The sequence below is a fragment of the Chanos chanos genome, chromosome 1, assembly GCF_902362185.1.
Source record: "Chanos chanos chromosome 1, fChaCha1.1, whole genome shotgun sequence".
Classification (NCBI taxonomy): domain Eukaryota; kingdom Metazoa; phylum Chordata; class Actinopteri; order Gonorynchiformes; family Chanidae; genus Chanos; species Chanos chanos.
The window spans coordinates 18,677,003-18,691,333 of NC_044495.1; the positions used below are offsets into that span (position 1 = coordinate 18,677,003).

General features: G+C 39.7%; 1 protein-coding gene across 1 annotated transcript in view; it reads left to right on the top strand.

Moving 5' to 3' along the window:
* Window positions 1–14,331, top strand: part of LOC115821812 (thyrotropin-releasing hormone-degrading ectoenzyme-like) — an 85,322-nt gene that overhangs the window by 23,969 nt on the left and 47,022 nt on the right. The window contains exon 4 of the mRNA XM_030785601.1: window positions 12,361–12,515. Coding sequence (XP_030641461.1) covers window positions 12,361–12,515 — 155 coding nt within the window. The remainder of the gene's footprint in view (window positions 1–12,360; window positions 12,516–14,331) is intronic.

Consider the following 14,331-nt stretch of genomic DNA (forward strand, 5'->3'; position numbering starts at 1 on the left):
ATTGTCCCAAATGTGTTTGGCTCCGTTTTAGGCGGCTACAGACCTAAGGTGCTTCCATAGTATGGCATGATGGGAGTCACGATAGGCCAAAGTGGGGATTTAAAACGGAGTGGGAGAATGAAACAAACTTGTTTGTAGCTCTGTAGAGGCACCCAGAGCTGAGTCTGCATTTAAATGTAATGATATGCAATGCATTCCTAAAGTTTAGATGATTCACTGATCAAGGGTAAAGTGAACAGTAAACAAAGCTGTTCCAAATACTCTGCCCGTTCAGTGAGAAAGGGTGCTGGTTCAATTTACTCATCTCCACAGGGCTAGTGGCTAATGCAGCAGCCTGGTTGAATGATTAAACAAAACAATATTTTCCCCAGTTCTCACTTTGCACTCCTCAGACTAGGGTGAGTGCCTTCTAATCCAGGTTTATCCAAATTGGCTCAGTTAAGCATAGACTATTAGACACAAAGACTTGGCAATAACCCATTCATCCTTGTTTGAAATTGCTTACAGTGGTTCCTTAACAACATATAAGAGAGCTTTGTCAATATGTTAAACATCAACCATCTGAACACAGTAAGCAGTGCCTTGATTGCCTATTGGACATGAAGCAGGGAGAAAGAGGAAAGAAAACACTGTCAAATGTAGAAGTTATTGATCACACTAGCTTTTTTCCACATATTATTTCACATATTACTTCTCTTTAAGCTGTAAAACATGTGATGATATAAATGGAATAGAACCAACATGTCGTTACGTGTAGCGGTCAGTGCAGTATCCGATTTATGTTGTAGGGCCTTTTAAATATGAATGGTCAACATGGGCTCAAAGACAGTGGGCTTCTCCAGTCAGTATCCGATTTCTGTTGTAGGGCCTTTTAAATGTGAATGGTTAACATGGGCTCAAAGACAGTGGGCTTCTCCAGTCTTTCAGCTTTACTTAGCTGCCCAAAGAATATTAAAGTGACATCTCATGGAGTCCTAGAGCGGTTATATTACAACATGTTTTAAAAAGCTAGGACAAAGTTATTACAGTACAGTAGAGTCAAACTGGCCTAGAGAATTAGCCATACGAGGGAAAGATTAAGCAGCACAATATCCTGAGAAAAGAACATAATTAAAAATGTGGTAAGCAATAAAGCCTGTTTCCGCTTGCTCTTAGCTATGCAATAAGGAAAAAGGCTTTTTTTTCCCCTTATAGGTTCCATGCTTACATAGATGTTATGTGACAATTATGGACAATTTCTGGACAGAGCTATATGGACAGTTTCTGTGATATGTTTGGGAATAGGTAACACATAAGTGTGATGCTAAAAGTGCTTAATTAACATTACAAGTCATGCAATAAATCCATGGAAATGAAAAAACAACAACAAAAAAACATCTTCTTAGATGTTTTTAAACTGTAATTTTCAACCATTATTGTTACTTTTGATTTTCTGATGCTGTTTTGCTCAAAATGCTTTTTACTTGCTGGTCCTCTGAGACGTGCTGTCAAATAATGAATCTGGAGAATAAAGGAGACAAAATTTTATTTTTCATTAGCAAACTGTAACTGTGCCTGACTGAAGACCAGATCCAGATAAAAGATTACACAAGTAAATTTTTAGTAGATTTGAACACCACCCAGCATCTAGCATTATATATCTCAAACAAGTGGTTCCCAAAGTGGGGTTCCTGGACCCCTGGGGATCCACAACCCATAGCCAGGGGTCCATGAAATAATTTGCTATAAATTATAAAATTGAGCTGTATCATTAAAATGCATATCTACAGATGGGAACCATTTGCGCCAATAAAACAAGCATATTATGTCCAGATAAGAGTAATAATAAGAAATAAGAATGTGATGTATCATCCTAATGCAAATATTCCAATCAAAATGTTCTGAAGCAAAAGGCTTAATTACTATAATGTGTTCTGTAACACTGTTATGATAACTTTTGTTGTGATTTGTTCAGAGCTTTCTGCCAGTGATTTGAATAAGGAGCAATAAGTTCATTGTTTTGAAGTTGAAGCACTTACTGAAAGTCAGCTTTAAACTAGTCATTTTAAATGTCTGGGTTTATTTTGACTAAGCCAGTCTTGCTACTGTTCATTTTCTGAAAGATTTTAAGATCAATTACTTTAAAAGTTTAAATGCTGTCAAGTTGGGTCCAAATGCAATTTGAATAAAATGACCCTCTGTTTAAAAGTATACAAGTGGTATTAACATGATTCAAATTGAAATGTGTTTCTGTTTATCACTATGAAACAGGTCTGAAGTATTTAGATTGAAAAGTTTTAGAATACAAATAGTTCCAATGGTGTCTAAGAGTACAAATGGTAGTAAGCATATGCATAATCTGTGTTACGATTATGAGGGGATCCTCGGAAAAACTTTCTCTCCTGTAAGGGGTCCCTGGCCCCAAGAAGTTTGAGAACTTCTGTCTTAAACCACAGTGCAATAACACAGTATAGAGCAATAGATACATCTTGCGTCCTCAGGTTCAAGTGCAGCAGTCCAACATTTTTTCTGTGAATCTTTTAGCATTCGCTTCCCTACCTTAATAATATAGGTTTATGATACAGAAAAAAATATCAAAGAAAGTGGTAATATAATGGTAATGTGATTGTCTCTGACTAGAAATGATGATATATGAAACCAAGATTTGAAGAAGCCTTATCCATCAGAATCATGCCATTTATTGCATTTCCAGTCAAAGTAAGAAGGTACACCATAAGATTTGATATCAGTGTTAAAAACCTTTTCATTCATCTCTGAAAGCTACCAAAATATTGTTGCAGTATTTACAGTGAATGTCTGAGAGATTTATGGTGACATACGTACCTAATTGTCCTGCCATAATGGTATGTGTAAATATAACTGTTTAATGAATAAATTGAAAATATATGTTTAATGGCCACTTTATAAGGTCCATCACCCTTTTCCATAGAATGGATGGCTCAGTCAGTGACAGCATTGTTCGTTCACATGCTGTGATTTAGTGCTGATAGACAGATACCATGGGAATCTTTCTGTATGATTCAAAGGGAGGTGGACGAGAGAAATCATTTTAAGTTGCACCAACACAAACATAACCGAAACAGCAGCCCTGCTGGGCTTTGCATGCATGAGAGTGTCATAGGTGTGCAGAGTGTGGCCCATCACCCAGAAAGCCTCTAGTCAGCGGTACACATGTTATCAGAGACACTTTGATGATGAAAGAGACCAACAGAGGCTGACACATCCTGTAAAGAGTCACAGGTGGTCTACTGTCAGTCCACAACCGAGAGCTACAGTGGTGCCTGAAAAAAAAAGTCTTTCACAAAACAAAACTCATGAAACCTTGTCACAGATTGGATATGGTGGACAATGGCCTGACAGTGTTCCATTACTGTCAGCAGAGTCACACTACTGCCAGAGTGCTTTTAAAGACAAACAGTAGACACTAGAGGATTTGAAAAACATCACCTGGTCTGATGAATCTGAAATTCCTGCTGTTTCATGCTGCTAGGAGGATGATGATATTCAAAAAAGGCATGCTTTCTTCATGGATCCATGCTACAGGGCATCAGCAATGCTGGCAGGTGGTGAGATATGTTGCAGCATGTTTTTGTGGGAAGTTTTCCTCCTTTGAATCAAACAGAGCGACATTTGTAAGTCTGCTGAGTTCGGGTGCATCTTTTTCATAACAGTCATGCATTTATCTGTTAATGATTTCTTTCAGCAGGATAATGGCTCCCTCTAAGGTTCCATAATTCAGTTTACCACAGTAACCTCCCCAGTTACCAAATCTTAGCTCAGTGGATCACCGGTGGGCTGATATGTAAAAGCTCCTTAAAACACAAGCCAATTTGCAACAACTGTGGCAAATATTTAAGGCAGCGTGAGCCAATATCCCTGTGGTGTGCTTCTGACACATTACTGAGTTCCTGCTTGGACAAATTCTGGGTCTTCTTAGGACAAAAGAAGAGTGCCACCAGCCATAATGCAGGCATGTCTGTTAAAGTGGCCACTCCATGTATACCTTTTTGATGTTTTATCTCTTGAATGAATGCATAATGATCTGACTGATGAATAATTTTGCAAATCTTGACGTTGTAAACTGCTTTTGTTACCGTCTTGGCATTCAGTGCCATAACCAATGGAGGAATGCATCAGACTATCATACATAGACCTATTTTAAAATGAAAGCAGGATGGTGACAAAGTTAAAAAAATTGATGGAACTGTCCTTTAACACTTGCATTCACACTTCCTTTCCAAAGAAACATGTATAGAGTTTGTGTCTATGAAGATTTAAGCTTCTATAGTGATCTTGGAATTAAGTGTCTCAGCCAAGGTAATATTGGCAGTAAGCTATGAAATGGAAACTTAACCATCACTCTTCAGAACATTGTCGAATTCCTCCCACCATGTTCAGATTTCAAGTTCACAGTTTGCTTGCTAAGGTTTTTCCCTTATTTTGAAACCGCAGGTTAAAGTGCATGAATGTATTTTGGTCTGCAAGGTGTATCATATTGACATCATAAACCCTCAGTCACCAGCCCTGTGCCCTGTGTGGAGGGAGCACCTATTCCAGTATGGATTGTCCACAGACAGACATAGGTCTTATGAACAATATCAACACAGAGATGAGTGGATGGCCCTCATCTATTTTTGGTTTGTTCTCAATCTGACAAGGCAATCCGGTCTTTGGGGAAATGTAATCATATTCAAGACTTCTTATGTCTCACAGTCGTTTAGGTTGGGAAATAAAGGGCCTGTCCTACTCCCTGACAAAATTACAGGAACAATTCCTCCTTGTGTAAAAAAAAAAAAAAAAAAAAGAAACCTTGCACACACATTCACATGTTCTCTCTTTAAATGGAACAGAAAAACAACTGACTTAAAATGATATTGCTGGATTAGTGTGCTACTGAGCTTAAACAGAGGGAAAGAAAATTTATCTTTTTTGACAAGACACTGTGACAGTTAAAGTTCATGATCAAACACTCAAAGGAAAGTGAGAGTACACTGGGAAAGGAGAGGAGGAGGGGGTCTCTTTCCACAGTCACTTAAAGAGAGAGAGAGAGAGAGAGAGCGAGAGAGAGAGAGAGAGAGAGAGATAGTGAGTGTGTGTCTGTGTCTGTGTCTGTGTGGGTAAGTGAGTGTGTGTCTGTGTCTACATGGGCATGTGAGTGTGTGGATGGGTGTGTGGCACATTTTTTATTACACCTAAGAAATATATCTCTCTGTGTGATATCAGAACCGCACGTGAGGTCGAAGAGACTTGAAATGTTCCAACGTAATGGATTTGTGCTGTCACTGGAAACATAGAGCAAAATGAAGATATCACGTTCTCCTATTCTGTTAGAGACATTTTAAAGATAGGGAGCTTGTGAACCTCTACCCCCAGACTCTCTCATCTCTTGTTTGTCTTTGCAGGTGAGTTATTTCCAATTTTGCCGTTTCAAAAAGGGAGTAACACTAAGGTTCTCATTTCAAGTGAATGATACGGTGCGTGTTGCTTTCATCAAAAACCTGGTTTCATTTGGAAGCTGGGTGTTACTTTATAATTTAAATAGAGACATTCCCCTCCTTTGAGGGGCATGAGACATCTCCCTCTTATTGTAAATGGTTGCGCTTAATGGCTGAGCAAGTTATGGGAAGCTCTTGTGTTTCTCCTAAAAATAGTCTGACCTTTTGAGGATGTTCCACTAATCAAGCCTCTCTCTCTCCCTCTCTCTCTCTCCCTCTCTCTCTCTCTCACTCCCTCACTCTCTGTTTGATTGTGTGACTTCGTAGCAGCATTGTAGACAGATCAGAGGAGGGAATTCTGTGCCAGACAGTGTACTCACCAAGTCCCTAAGATGATTAATTTTAACCCGCTGTGCAGCTTACTTTTAATTACTTCTTTGAGAATGCCTATTGCAGAACACAATGGGCAAAAACACTGGGAGTTGCAGTGAGGATTGAATGAACATTCAGAGGAGGTTTAGTGGATCAATGAGAGAGTGTCTGCCACGCAGTACAACATTAGACACAGTCTAATTCCTCTATCTAAGGAGTAACTGCAAGAGACACACTGATTTGAAAATATGTTGTACTGCTAATAGGGCCCTTATCTGACTACGTGACTGGTCTGAATATTTAATAGATGGATTTAAGGTGCTTAAAGCATCAGTTAGGCAGAAGGTCTGTGACATTTAGCTCAAAAGCAGTGGCAGAGACACACTGAGCTGTGTGTAGCATGCAGCCTGTTTCCCACAGAGTGCTAATCAAATGAGAGCAGGTTGATCAGGACAGGAGAGTGTTCAAAAACAAAATCTTACCTTTTCAGTGGACAAAACAGTCCAAAAGAAAGCAAAACAGAATTTATCCCTGAAAATGAAAATCAGAAATTCTCTGTGAGACTTGAAATAATTGCAAAGGGTATAGTGATTCACCCCCTCAGGCAGAACACTGTAGCTATAGACTAATCAATATCCACCATCCTACTCTCTCATAATTAACTTCCTCCTCAATGCATTCATTTTTGCTCTCTGTCCTTATCTTGAGGTTTAGCTCACATTGTTTCCAGGTACAAGACAGAGAACTGTGTGCATAGTTTTTGTGAGACTGAAGGAAATATGGAGGAGCCAATGCATATAAATAATGTATTGTTTTTCCAGCACATTTTTTATGAACAAAAGAAATATGTGACCTGACTGATGCAGAACTTTTGAGTTAACAGTAGTGCTACTCTGAGTCTGTTCTTATGTATCATAAAGACAAATGAGATGGATATGAATTACCTTTTTGGACGGCAAAATTTTAGTTACAGCTTCTTCAAGAACAGAAAGGTGCATTCCCTAGCACAGGGACTTCGACGGTTTGTCATTTTTTTTTCATTGAATGAGCTATCAGAGCAGGTTTTGTGAATAAGTGAGAGAGTCTCTGCCACGCACTACAATATTAAACACATTATATTTGATTTTACTCTGTTTTATTCTGTTAATGACAAAATAGAGTGACTGTAAGTGGATAAAAACAGTGAATGAGATCAGATTACTGTTTTTAATTACCACCATATTAAGATCATTAAAGACCTTCTTCCTTTGTCTATGTGAATTGTTGTAGTCGTCAGTCAATAATATGCAACTACACTGAAAAACTACAAAAATTCCTGTATGAATTGAATTACGGGTGTATTGGTGTTTCTTTGGCTTAGTCTTCATACAGTTTATAGCCAAGAAAGGGAATCATTTTACTGCCATTTACATCTTTAGCCATTCAGTGCACTTTTAACATAGCTTTGGACATCTCCAGAGGTGCTTACACATGCTGTTTCCATTTGCAGTGTCGAACTGAATTTCACAAAAGGGATAAAAGTCAAAAGCCTTTCTCCTTTCCAGTTTCCAATTACTGATAAAGAGAAAGTGGAAATGAAGATGAGAAAATTATTGGAGTGTTTCGTGGCTTTGTGTTCTGCTGCCTGATATGTTTTGTAATAATATTCCCTGTGTGTCATGCTCTATAAACTCCCTTCACTGGAAAGAAATGGCATTTGGCCGCTTCCATTATTGTCCAAATGCAGAGCTGATTTGTAGCACTGGGCAATATTTGACCACTTCTCACTTTTATTGCATGCTCACTAAAGAGTTCCTAAAGGTCCCCAGGCTCTCCATTATACCTACATTGGTTCTGCTGTGATTTGTGGACAGGCTAAATGAGCAGGATAAGGTTCATAGAATAGGTATGATTGTACTTCCTTCAGAGTGTACTACTGTAAGCTACAGCAAACCCTGGAGCAGAATCGAAACCCTTCTGCCTCAGATAAGGCCTGAATTATGAAATAACTTAGTACTCCTTATGAATGATGCACATGTAATTGATACAACATTTGTGTTTAATGTCATGCACTCAGCGATTCTCTGCAAGTAACGAGGTTTGAAAAACATGCGCAGTGTGTGTCTTGATCCGTTTAAGTGTGTGTGTGTGTGTGTGTGTGTGTGTGCGCGCGCACATGTATGTGTGTGTACCTGCATGCGTACATGCATTTAAAAGTAAAAGAGAGGTAGAGACTGAGCGCAGTTTTATCCCTCATGTCTAAATCGTGTGACACAGTCAGTCCCCAACCAAGATCAAACTCGTGACGTTCAGTGGCTGCTGTATTTCAGCCTGTTGTCTAGTGCACACAGTTGGGTCAATACACACAGACCATCTGCTTTATTCTCCTCTGGAAGGGCTGTCCTCAGGCACAGCAGTCGACAGAGGATGGCAGGAACTCTGTTGAGACCGTGACCCTGTTCTTTTCTGCCCAACTTCCTATGCTAGATCTCACATGTGTGGACAAGCTGTTAGCCCGATGGACTGTGGTTGAAAGCAAGCCTAAGGGGCAGGGATAAGTCCTGACTTGCAGGGCTCACTCTAAAAAAACTTTGCTTTGTCACTGGATTCATCCATGCCATAGGAAAATAAAGGTTTGGAACACTCCTCGGGGTTTGATGGTGCTACATGGATTGAAATGCTTACTCCTCTTTAAGCGACCTCTCTACCTTTCTCTTGCAGAGGAGACCTAGGCTGTCCCATTATCTGACATTCTAAACTGAATTTCTGGGCTTTGCTTAAACCGTTATTCTGCAGGATCGAATTCTTGCAGATAAAAAGCAAATGTGCATTTAGTGCTCTGCTACAGAACATGTCTCATATGACCTAACTATGTACCTCTCCAATGAGTCAGTAATGTGTGATATCAAGGTGTGATAACCTTCTTTTAGATATTTAAATTTGGCTTTGTGTCTGAGATGCACTGCCAAGAGAATTCACAGAGGGGAGTGGGAGAAAGAGAGAGAGAGAAAGAGAGAGAGAGAGAGAGAGAGAGAGAGAGAACGGGAGGCTAAAAGGCTAAAAGCTGTTGAAAAAATGAGAAGGAGACCAGGAAGGGCAGGAGAAAAGTGAGCATGACGGAAAGGTGGAGGGTGTGAAAGCCAACACCTGCTCTGCCTCAGTCGCTGCTCCTACCATCATCAGCACTGTGGGGACGTAGCTAATTGGGCAGGCCCTGCTAAACCCTGAATCTGGAGTGTGGCCCACTCCGTCTCAATCTGCATATCCTGCTGCCATTAGGACCTATTCATACCCCCTCACAACACCTCAATGAGCATTAGCCATGCCATGCTTATATCCTGTGAAGCACTAATAAATTGACACCCATGAGAGGCTGCTCTGGGTGTGATTGTGTTGCATTTGTACCATTTGTCTGTCATTTATACACAGAATTATTAATAATATTATTATTTTTTAAGCAGGCATCCTTTGGACTCCATAACCGATACGAACTCTTACAAACATTTTTATTTCATTTTTTAACTGTCAGTGCTATTTGTCATGTTAAATAATATTCATTTATTTAGTGATTGGCGACTTAGCAAGATAAACTCATCCCTTTCCCTGGGACAATCTTCACCCGTTTACCTTCAATATTACTCATTTTTAACTCTTATGCACAAGACAACCGTTAGTGTTGGGAATCACGCTGATAATAAATAGCCATCCACATGGCTAACGTAGTTGCACCAGTAAATATATGGATACCCTAATAATGAAAACAGTCTCTCTCTACTTCAAACAGAGAACTCTCAGTGGTCATTAAGTACAGTAATCTAATGAAGAAACACAATTAGACTGGGCTCGGTGTGCAGGGTGAGCTCATTTCTCTTACGGTGGAGGTCCCTCTGAGACAAACGCAATGTAATTACAGTCTTGTCACAATAGCACAGGTCTCAGGAGCAGCTAATAAAGGTATTATTAATGAGTATGAGTTTTCCCAGGGGGAGGCAGTTTGCTCTAGTTTCTCACGTGAGGGGCACATTTCAAACATGTGTTGCACGAGGGATTATTGAATATCTGTTTTTAATTTTTACTCAGTTAATTCCCTCCGCATGAAGATAAGGGTTTAGATTACACTGTAGTGAATATCACTGATGGGTTGATACGAAATGGAGTTTTGGTGGAATGACGGGTCATTGTTATAGAGCAGGGCAGCAATTCCACAGCCATTTTTGCATTGATACAGTTACTCGTTTTTTAGATCCTGAAATCAATTCTCATTGTTCTATAGCCATATTAGTTTTTCACAGAAATGGATACTGTTAATTTTGAAAGAAAATGAAGAATGTGTTAGCATTTAACGCCTGAAGGCACTCAACCTATCTCACACCCATCTTTAATTCAGTCACAAAGGGACCGCCTGGCAAATAACGTGCCTGGTGCTATTAATATTGATTCGATGGCGGCCCAGTTAATAGATTTTGAACAGAGCAGATTTCTGTTCTGACCCTTATGTGCCAGAGCAGCAAACAACACATCTCTCAAGCTGAGTCAGTAAGATAATGCTAATGTTTGTCAGCGGGCTTTTCTAAGATGTTTTATAGTCACCCTGGACTGCTGTTGCTATCATGGCCAAATGTTATTGATCTCAAACTCAACAAATGGGTGGGGGTCAAATTTTCAAAGGCCTTGCGATAATAGCTGATATATTTTCATCTTTTAGTTTGCTTTTGTCAAGACCACACCGAGAACAAAGGTTTGGTCTCTTTTCCTGCTTCTCCAAAGTGGCACTTCCTCACGCTGCCCCAAGACTGCTTGTTCCATAAACAATCACACGGAGGTGGGTTCCAAATCCACCCATCCAAAAATAAACCGTAGCAAGCCTCACACCCTCGCTGCTGTGCATGCGCGTGCGTGCACACTCATTTGTGCTTGTGTGTGTGTCTGTGTGTGTGTGTGTGTCTGTGTGTGTTTAATAATTGGTTTAGTGAGGCTTTCCCCTTTGAAAACACAAGCTGTTTGTTTGTTTTGATCTTTTCCCCGCTGTTCTCAAGGCTAGCTCTCCCACTATTGCCTGACTATACTCTGATCCCCTTACCTCTCCCTCATCTCCATTCCACCCACTGAATTTCACCTTTCCTGCCGGCCTTTTCTGACGAGGAGGGAGTGACTTTAAAGAGATACTGGTGTATAGACAAAGCACAGTGTACTTCCTTTAACTTTGCGTCATGCTGATACCCCATTAGTGGTGCCATGCATACTAAAAGCAGCAACAAATCACAGCTCAAAACAAACAAACAAACAAACAAACAACAAACTAATGTGTTTAGCACTGAAATTACCTTCATTTTGTGTAAGGTTTTACAAAGCTTATCACTTTTTTTTTTTTACCCTTTATAGTAACCTCAGGCTCTCGATTACATTGTGAACTCACACAAAAACATAATTAGCTTGAACATCAAGTCCTTCACTCATAAATCACAATTACTATGGCCAATTAAATCTTCACCGTTCGATTCTGATTTGTTCAGTGGAGCTAATTTACAAACACTAATTTAATAGAACAAATGATCTCAACATTTCGTGGTGTTTTTCCCTTTTCCCTCTAAACACAGCTGACTTCCTGACTCTCCCAAAAATATAACACTCTACATTGATAAAATAGGTTAAAAGTTCAACTTGTGTCTGAATATGTGAAAACTTTGCTTTCCTCCTTGTATTTTTTCAAACTTGCCACTGTCTCTGGCATGGCTTGCCTGCTGCTTTGAAAAGGCTGCCTCTGACATACTGTATGATGTCACTCTCTCATCTGTCACAGCCCCGTAGCCACATCAGGCACAGGGTCTCCATGTCCCACTCTGTCATGACACATGAAGCCGTGACCCCTTCTCGTAAATTAGCTGTGATATCTCAAGGAATGTACAAAGAAAGTGGCGCTCATTTCTCCTTTTTACAACCCGTCTTAATCGTACTACGACACTGCATGGCAGGTGTATATGTTGGGTTGAAAGAATTCTTTGTGTACTCTTAAGAGGAGATAAGGAATTTGGGTGTAGGATTCTACAGGCTGAATTTGGCACAGCAGGACTCTAAAACCAGGAGATTAATCTTTGAGATGTGTGCTCACAAAAAAGCGATTTACAAACTGCTCTACTTCTTGATGCATGAATCTTCTAAAATGATTTTAAATTCATGAGTGATTGGGGGGGTTTCCATACAATTAAAAATAATTTTACTAGCTTGTTATGAGTATGGTCTAACATACAAACAGTAACAAAGCAACCAGTGTCAGAATTCCATTTATGTGAGTGAATGTAAAAGGTCTGATTTTAAGTAATGATTGTGAATAATGACAGTTTTATGAAGAATTATTGAAATTCTACAGTATACATACTCATATTTCATTATTCTCTGGGAAAAATATTCCTGTTTATTTCTGTTTTCATGAATAAAACACTACCCCACAGTCCTGATACAATGCTGGTCCCATTGTTAAGCCGATGAAGAAAAATGTAAATGTTGCATTTCTGATTCTTTATTCTGATACTCCGTCACCTATTCTTTGACCTCTGGCCATTGTTAATGTGTGCAGATCTCCTAGCTGTGCCAAAACACCCATATGCAGCCATGGAAAACTGGGGCCTGAGTGTTTTTGTGGAACAGAAGATCCTCCTAGACCCAGAGGTCTCCTCCTCTTCCTACCAGATGGAGCTCACCATGGTGGTGGTGCATGAGATCTGCCATCAGGTACAGATCACTTCTCAGCATCTCAGATCCCAGAAAATGCTCAAACAAGAATGTTTCTTACTATGAACAAAGCTGAAAAGCAAGAAGAGATAAAGGGGCTTCCCACACTTCCAAAAGGATCATTTGGTAAAAATCATTTAACATATACTTTGGTCTAAGTGTAAGAATGCATTACTTTGTGAACGTGAACTAATATATGTTGCCCCAAAACACACGAAGGGTCTCTTTATATTCATATTGTCTTACATGACAATATGAATATGGTTGTGTTGAGGGGAAATTGTTTGTTTATACATCAGAAAATAGATTAGGTCAGTTAAACTCAGGTTAATCACAGGATACTTGTTTGTTTCAGTTTATTTTCATGTATGTTTCAGTTTATTTTCATATATGTGGCCTTCTGCAAAATACCTGTGAGATACATGCATACTTACATTTGACTGGATAATTGACTGGACTGCATCCCTGTTATGAACACATCCCTGTTATATGATATTCATTCTTGATAGATGTGTTTCAAGCCAGTATCAGATTATTTTCCTTTTAATACTCTGTGTGTTGGACTGAAGTTAAATCTGATTCCTCTTTCTCATTATCTGTCGCACACGTTACACCATCTCCTCCCTTGACTCAGCATTTTGTCAGAGAGTGTTTATAATTTCAGAGTGGAGTCAAAGAAGATGTAGCAATCTCATCCCCATCAAGGAGGCATAAAACATGCAATAATAACGATTTGGGAGGGCAGATTTATGCCCTCGTGTCACATTTATCATAGACCAGGACGATCTGATTGCACTTTTTATCTCCTCATTTTAGAGGAGGACGAGAGAGAGGTAGAGAAATTGTGTAAAAAGCAGTGCTGTGCTGGAGGAGTAATTGGACATCTGGAGGTGGCTGAAACTGGAAGAGCAGAAACGGAATAACTCCATGCACCACTGCACCGTGCAAGGTCCACAGAGAATCCTGAGCTTGGATGACACTCAAGCAGATCTCTTTTACTTTCTGTAATTTTCCTCTTTCTCTCTGCCCCTCTTTCACTCTCTCTACCACCCTTCCACAACTCTACCCTGTGCCCCCCCCCACTCCCCACTTACTCTTTCGCTCCTGAGAGTTGCACACTGGTGCTCGTGTGCTTCTCTTAAGTAACCTATTTTAAGGATTTGCAACATCATAGTAAATTAGAGAGACATCAAACAAACCAGGCAAGTCCATCATTCATGCTTTTTTGAGTAGGGGAGTGGTTAAATAGTCTCTTATCCCCGCAGTTTTCCTTCTCAAAATGTAAAAATTATTCACTACATGTCCCCATTTTTCCACCCGTCTTTGTGCTTCCCAATGTTGTGGAGCATCTGGGATTTTAGTTGCCTTTGTTGAGAGGGATTATTTATCAGCTTGTTGGAGACTGACTCTACAAGCTAGCATTGTTCCAGTGGATTCATATCCTGAATTGAGATTCTCTCTCTTACTCTTTTCGAGTGTGCGGTGGCATTGTGTTCTTGTTGGTACCGCTTTGATAAAAAATATTCAATTGGTAGAGGCTACATGGCAGATTCACCCAACACTCTCTCTCTCTCTCTCTCTCTCTCTCTCTCTTCAATTCTTATTCTTTGTTTTTATCTTCTGTAGACAGAGATGGAATGCTCCCGAGTTTGTGCATTCATCTCTCCACCAGATAAAGTAGTCCTATCAGGACAGGATTTGGCTTTGTGCATTAATACAGTTTTCTTTTGGGTCTTTGAGTATTAAGCCCAGATTTAGAGTTTAAGCATTGAAACATACAGTGGAATATGTGTTGTCTATGATTCTACCATCTTCG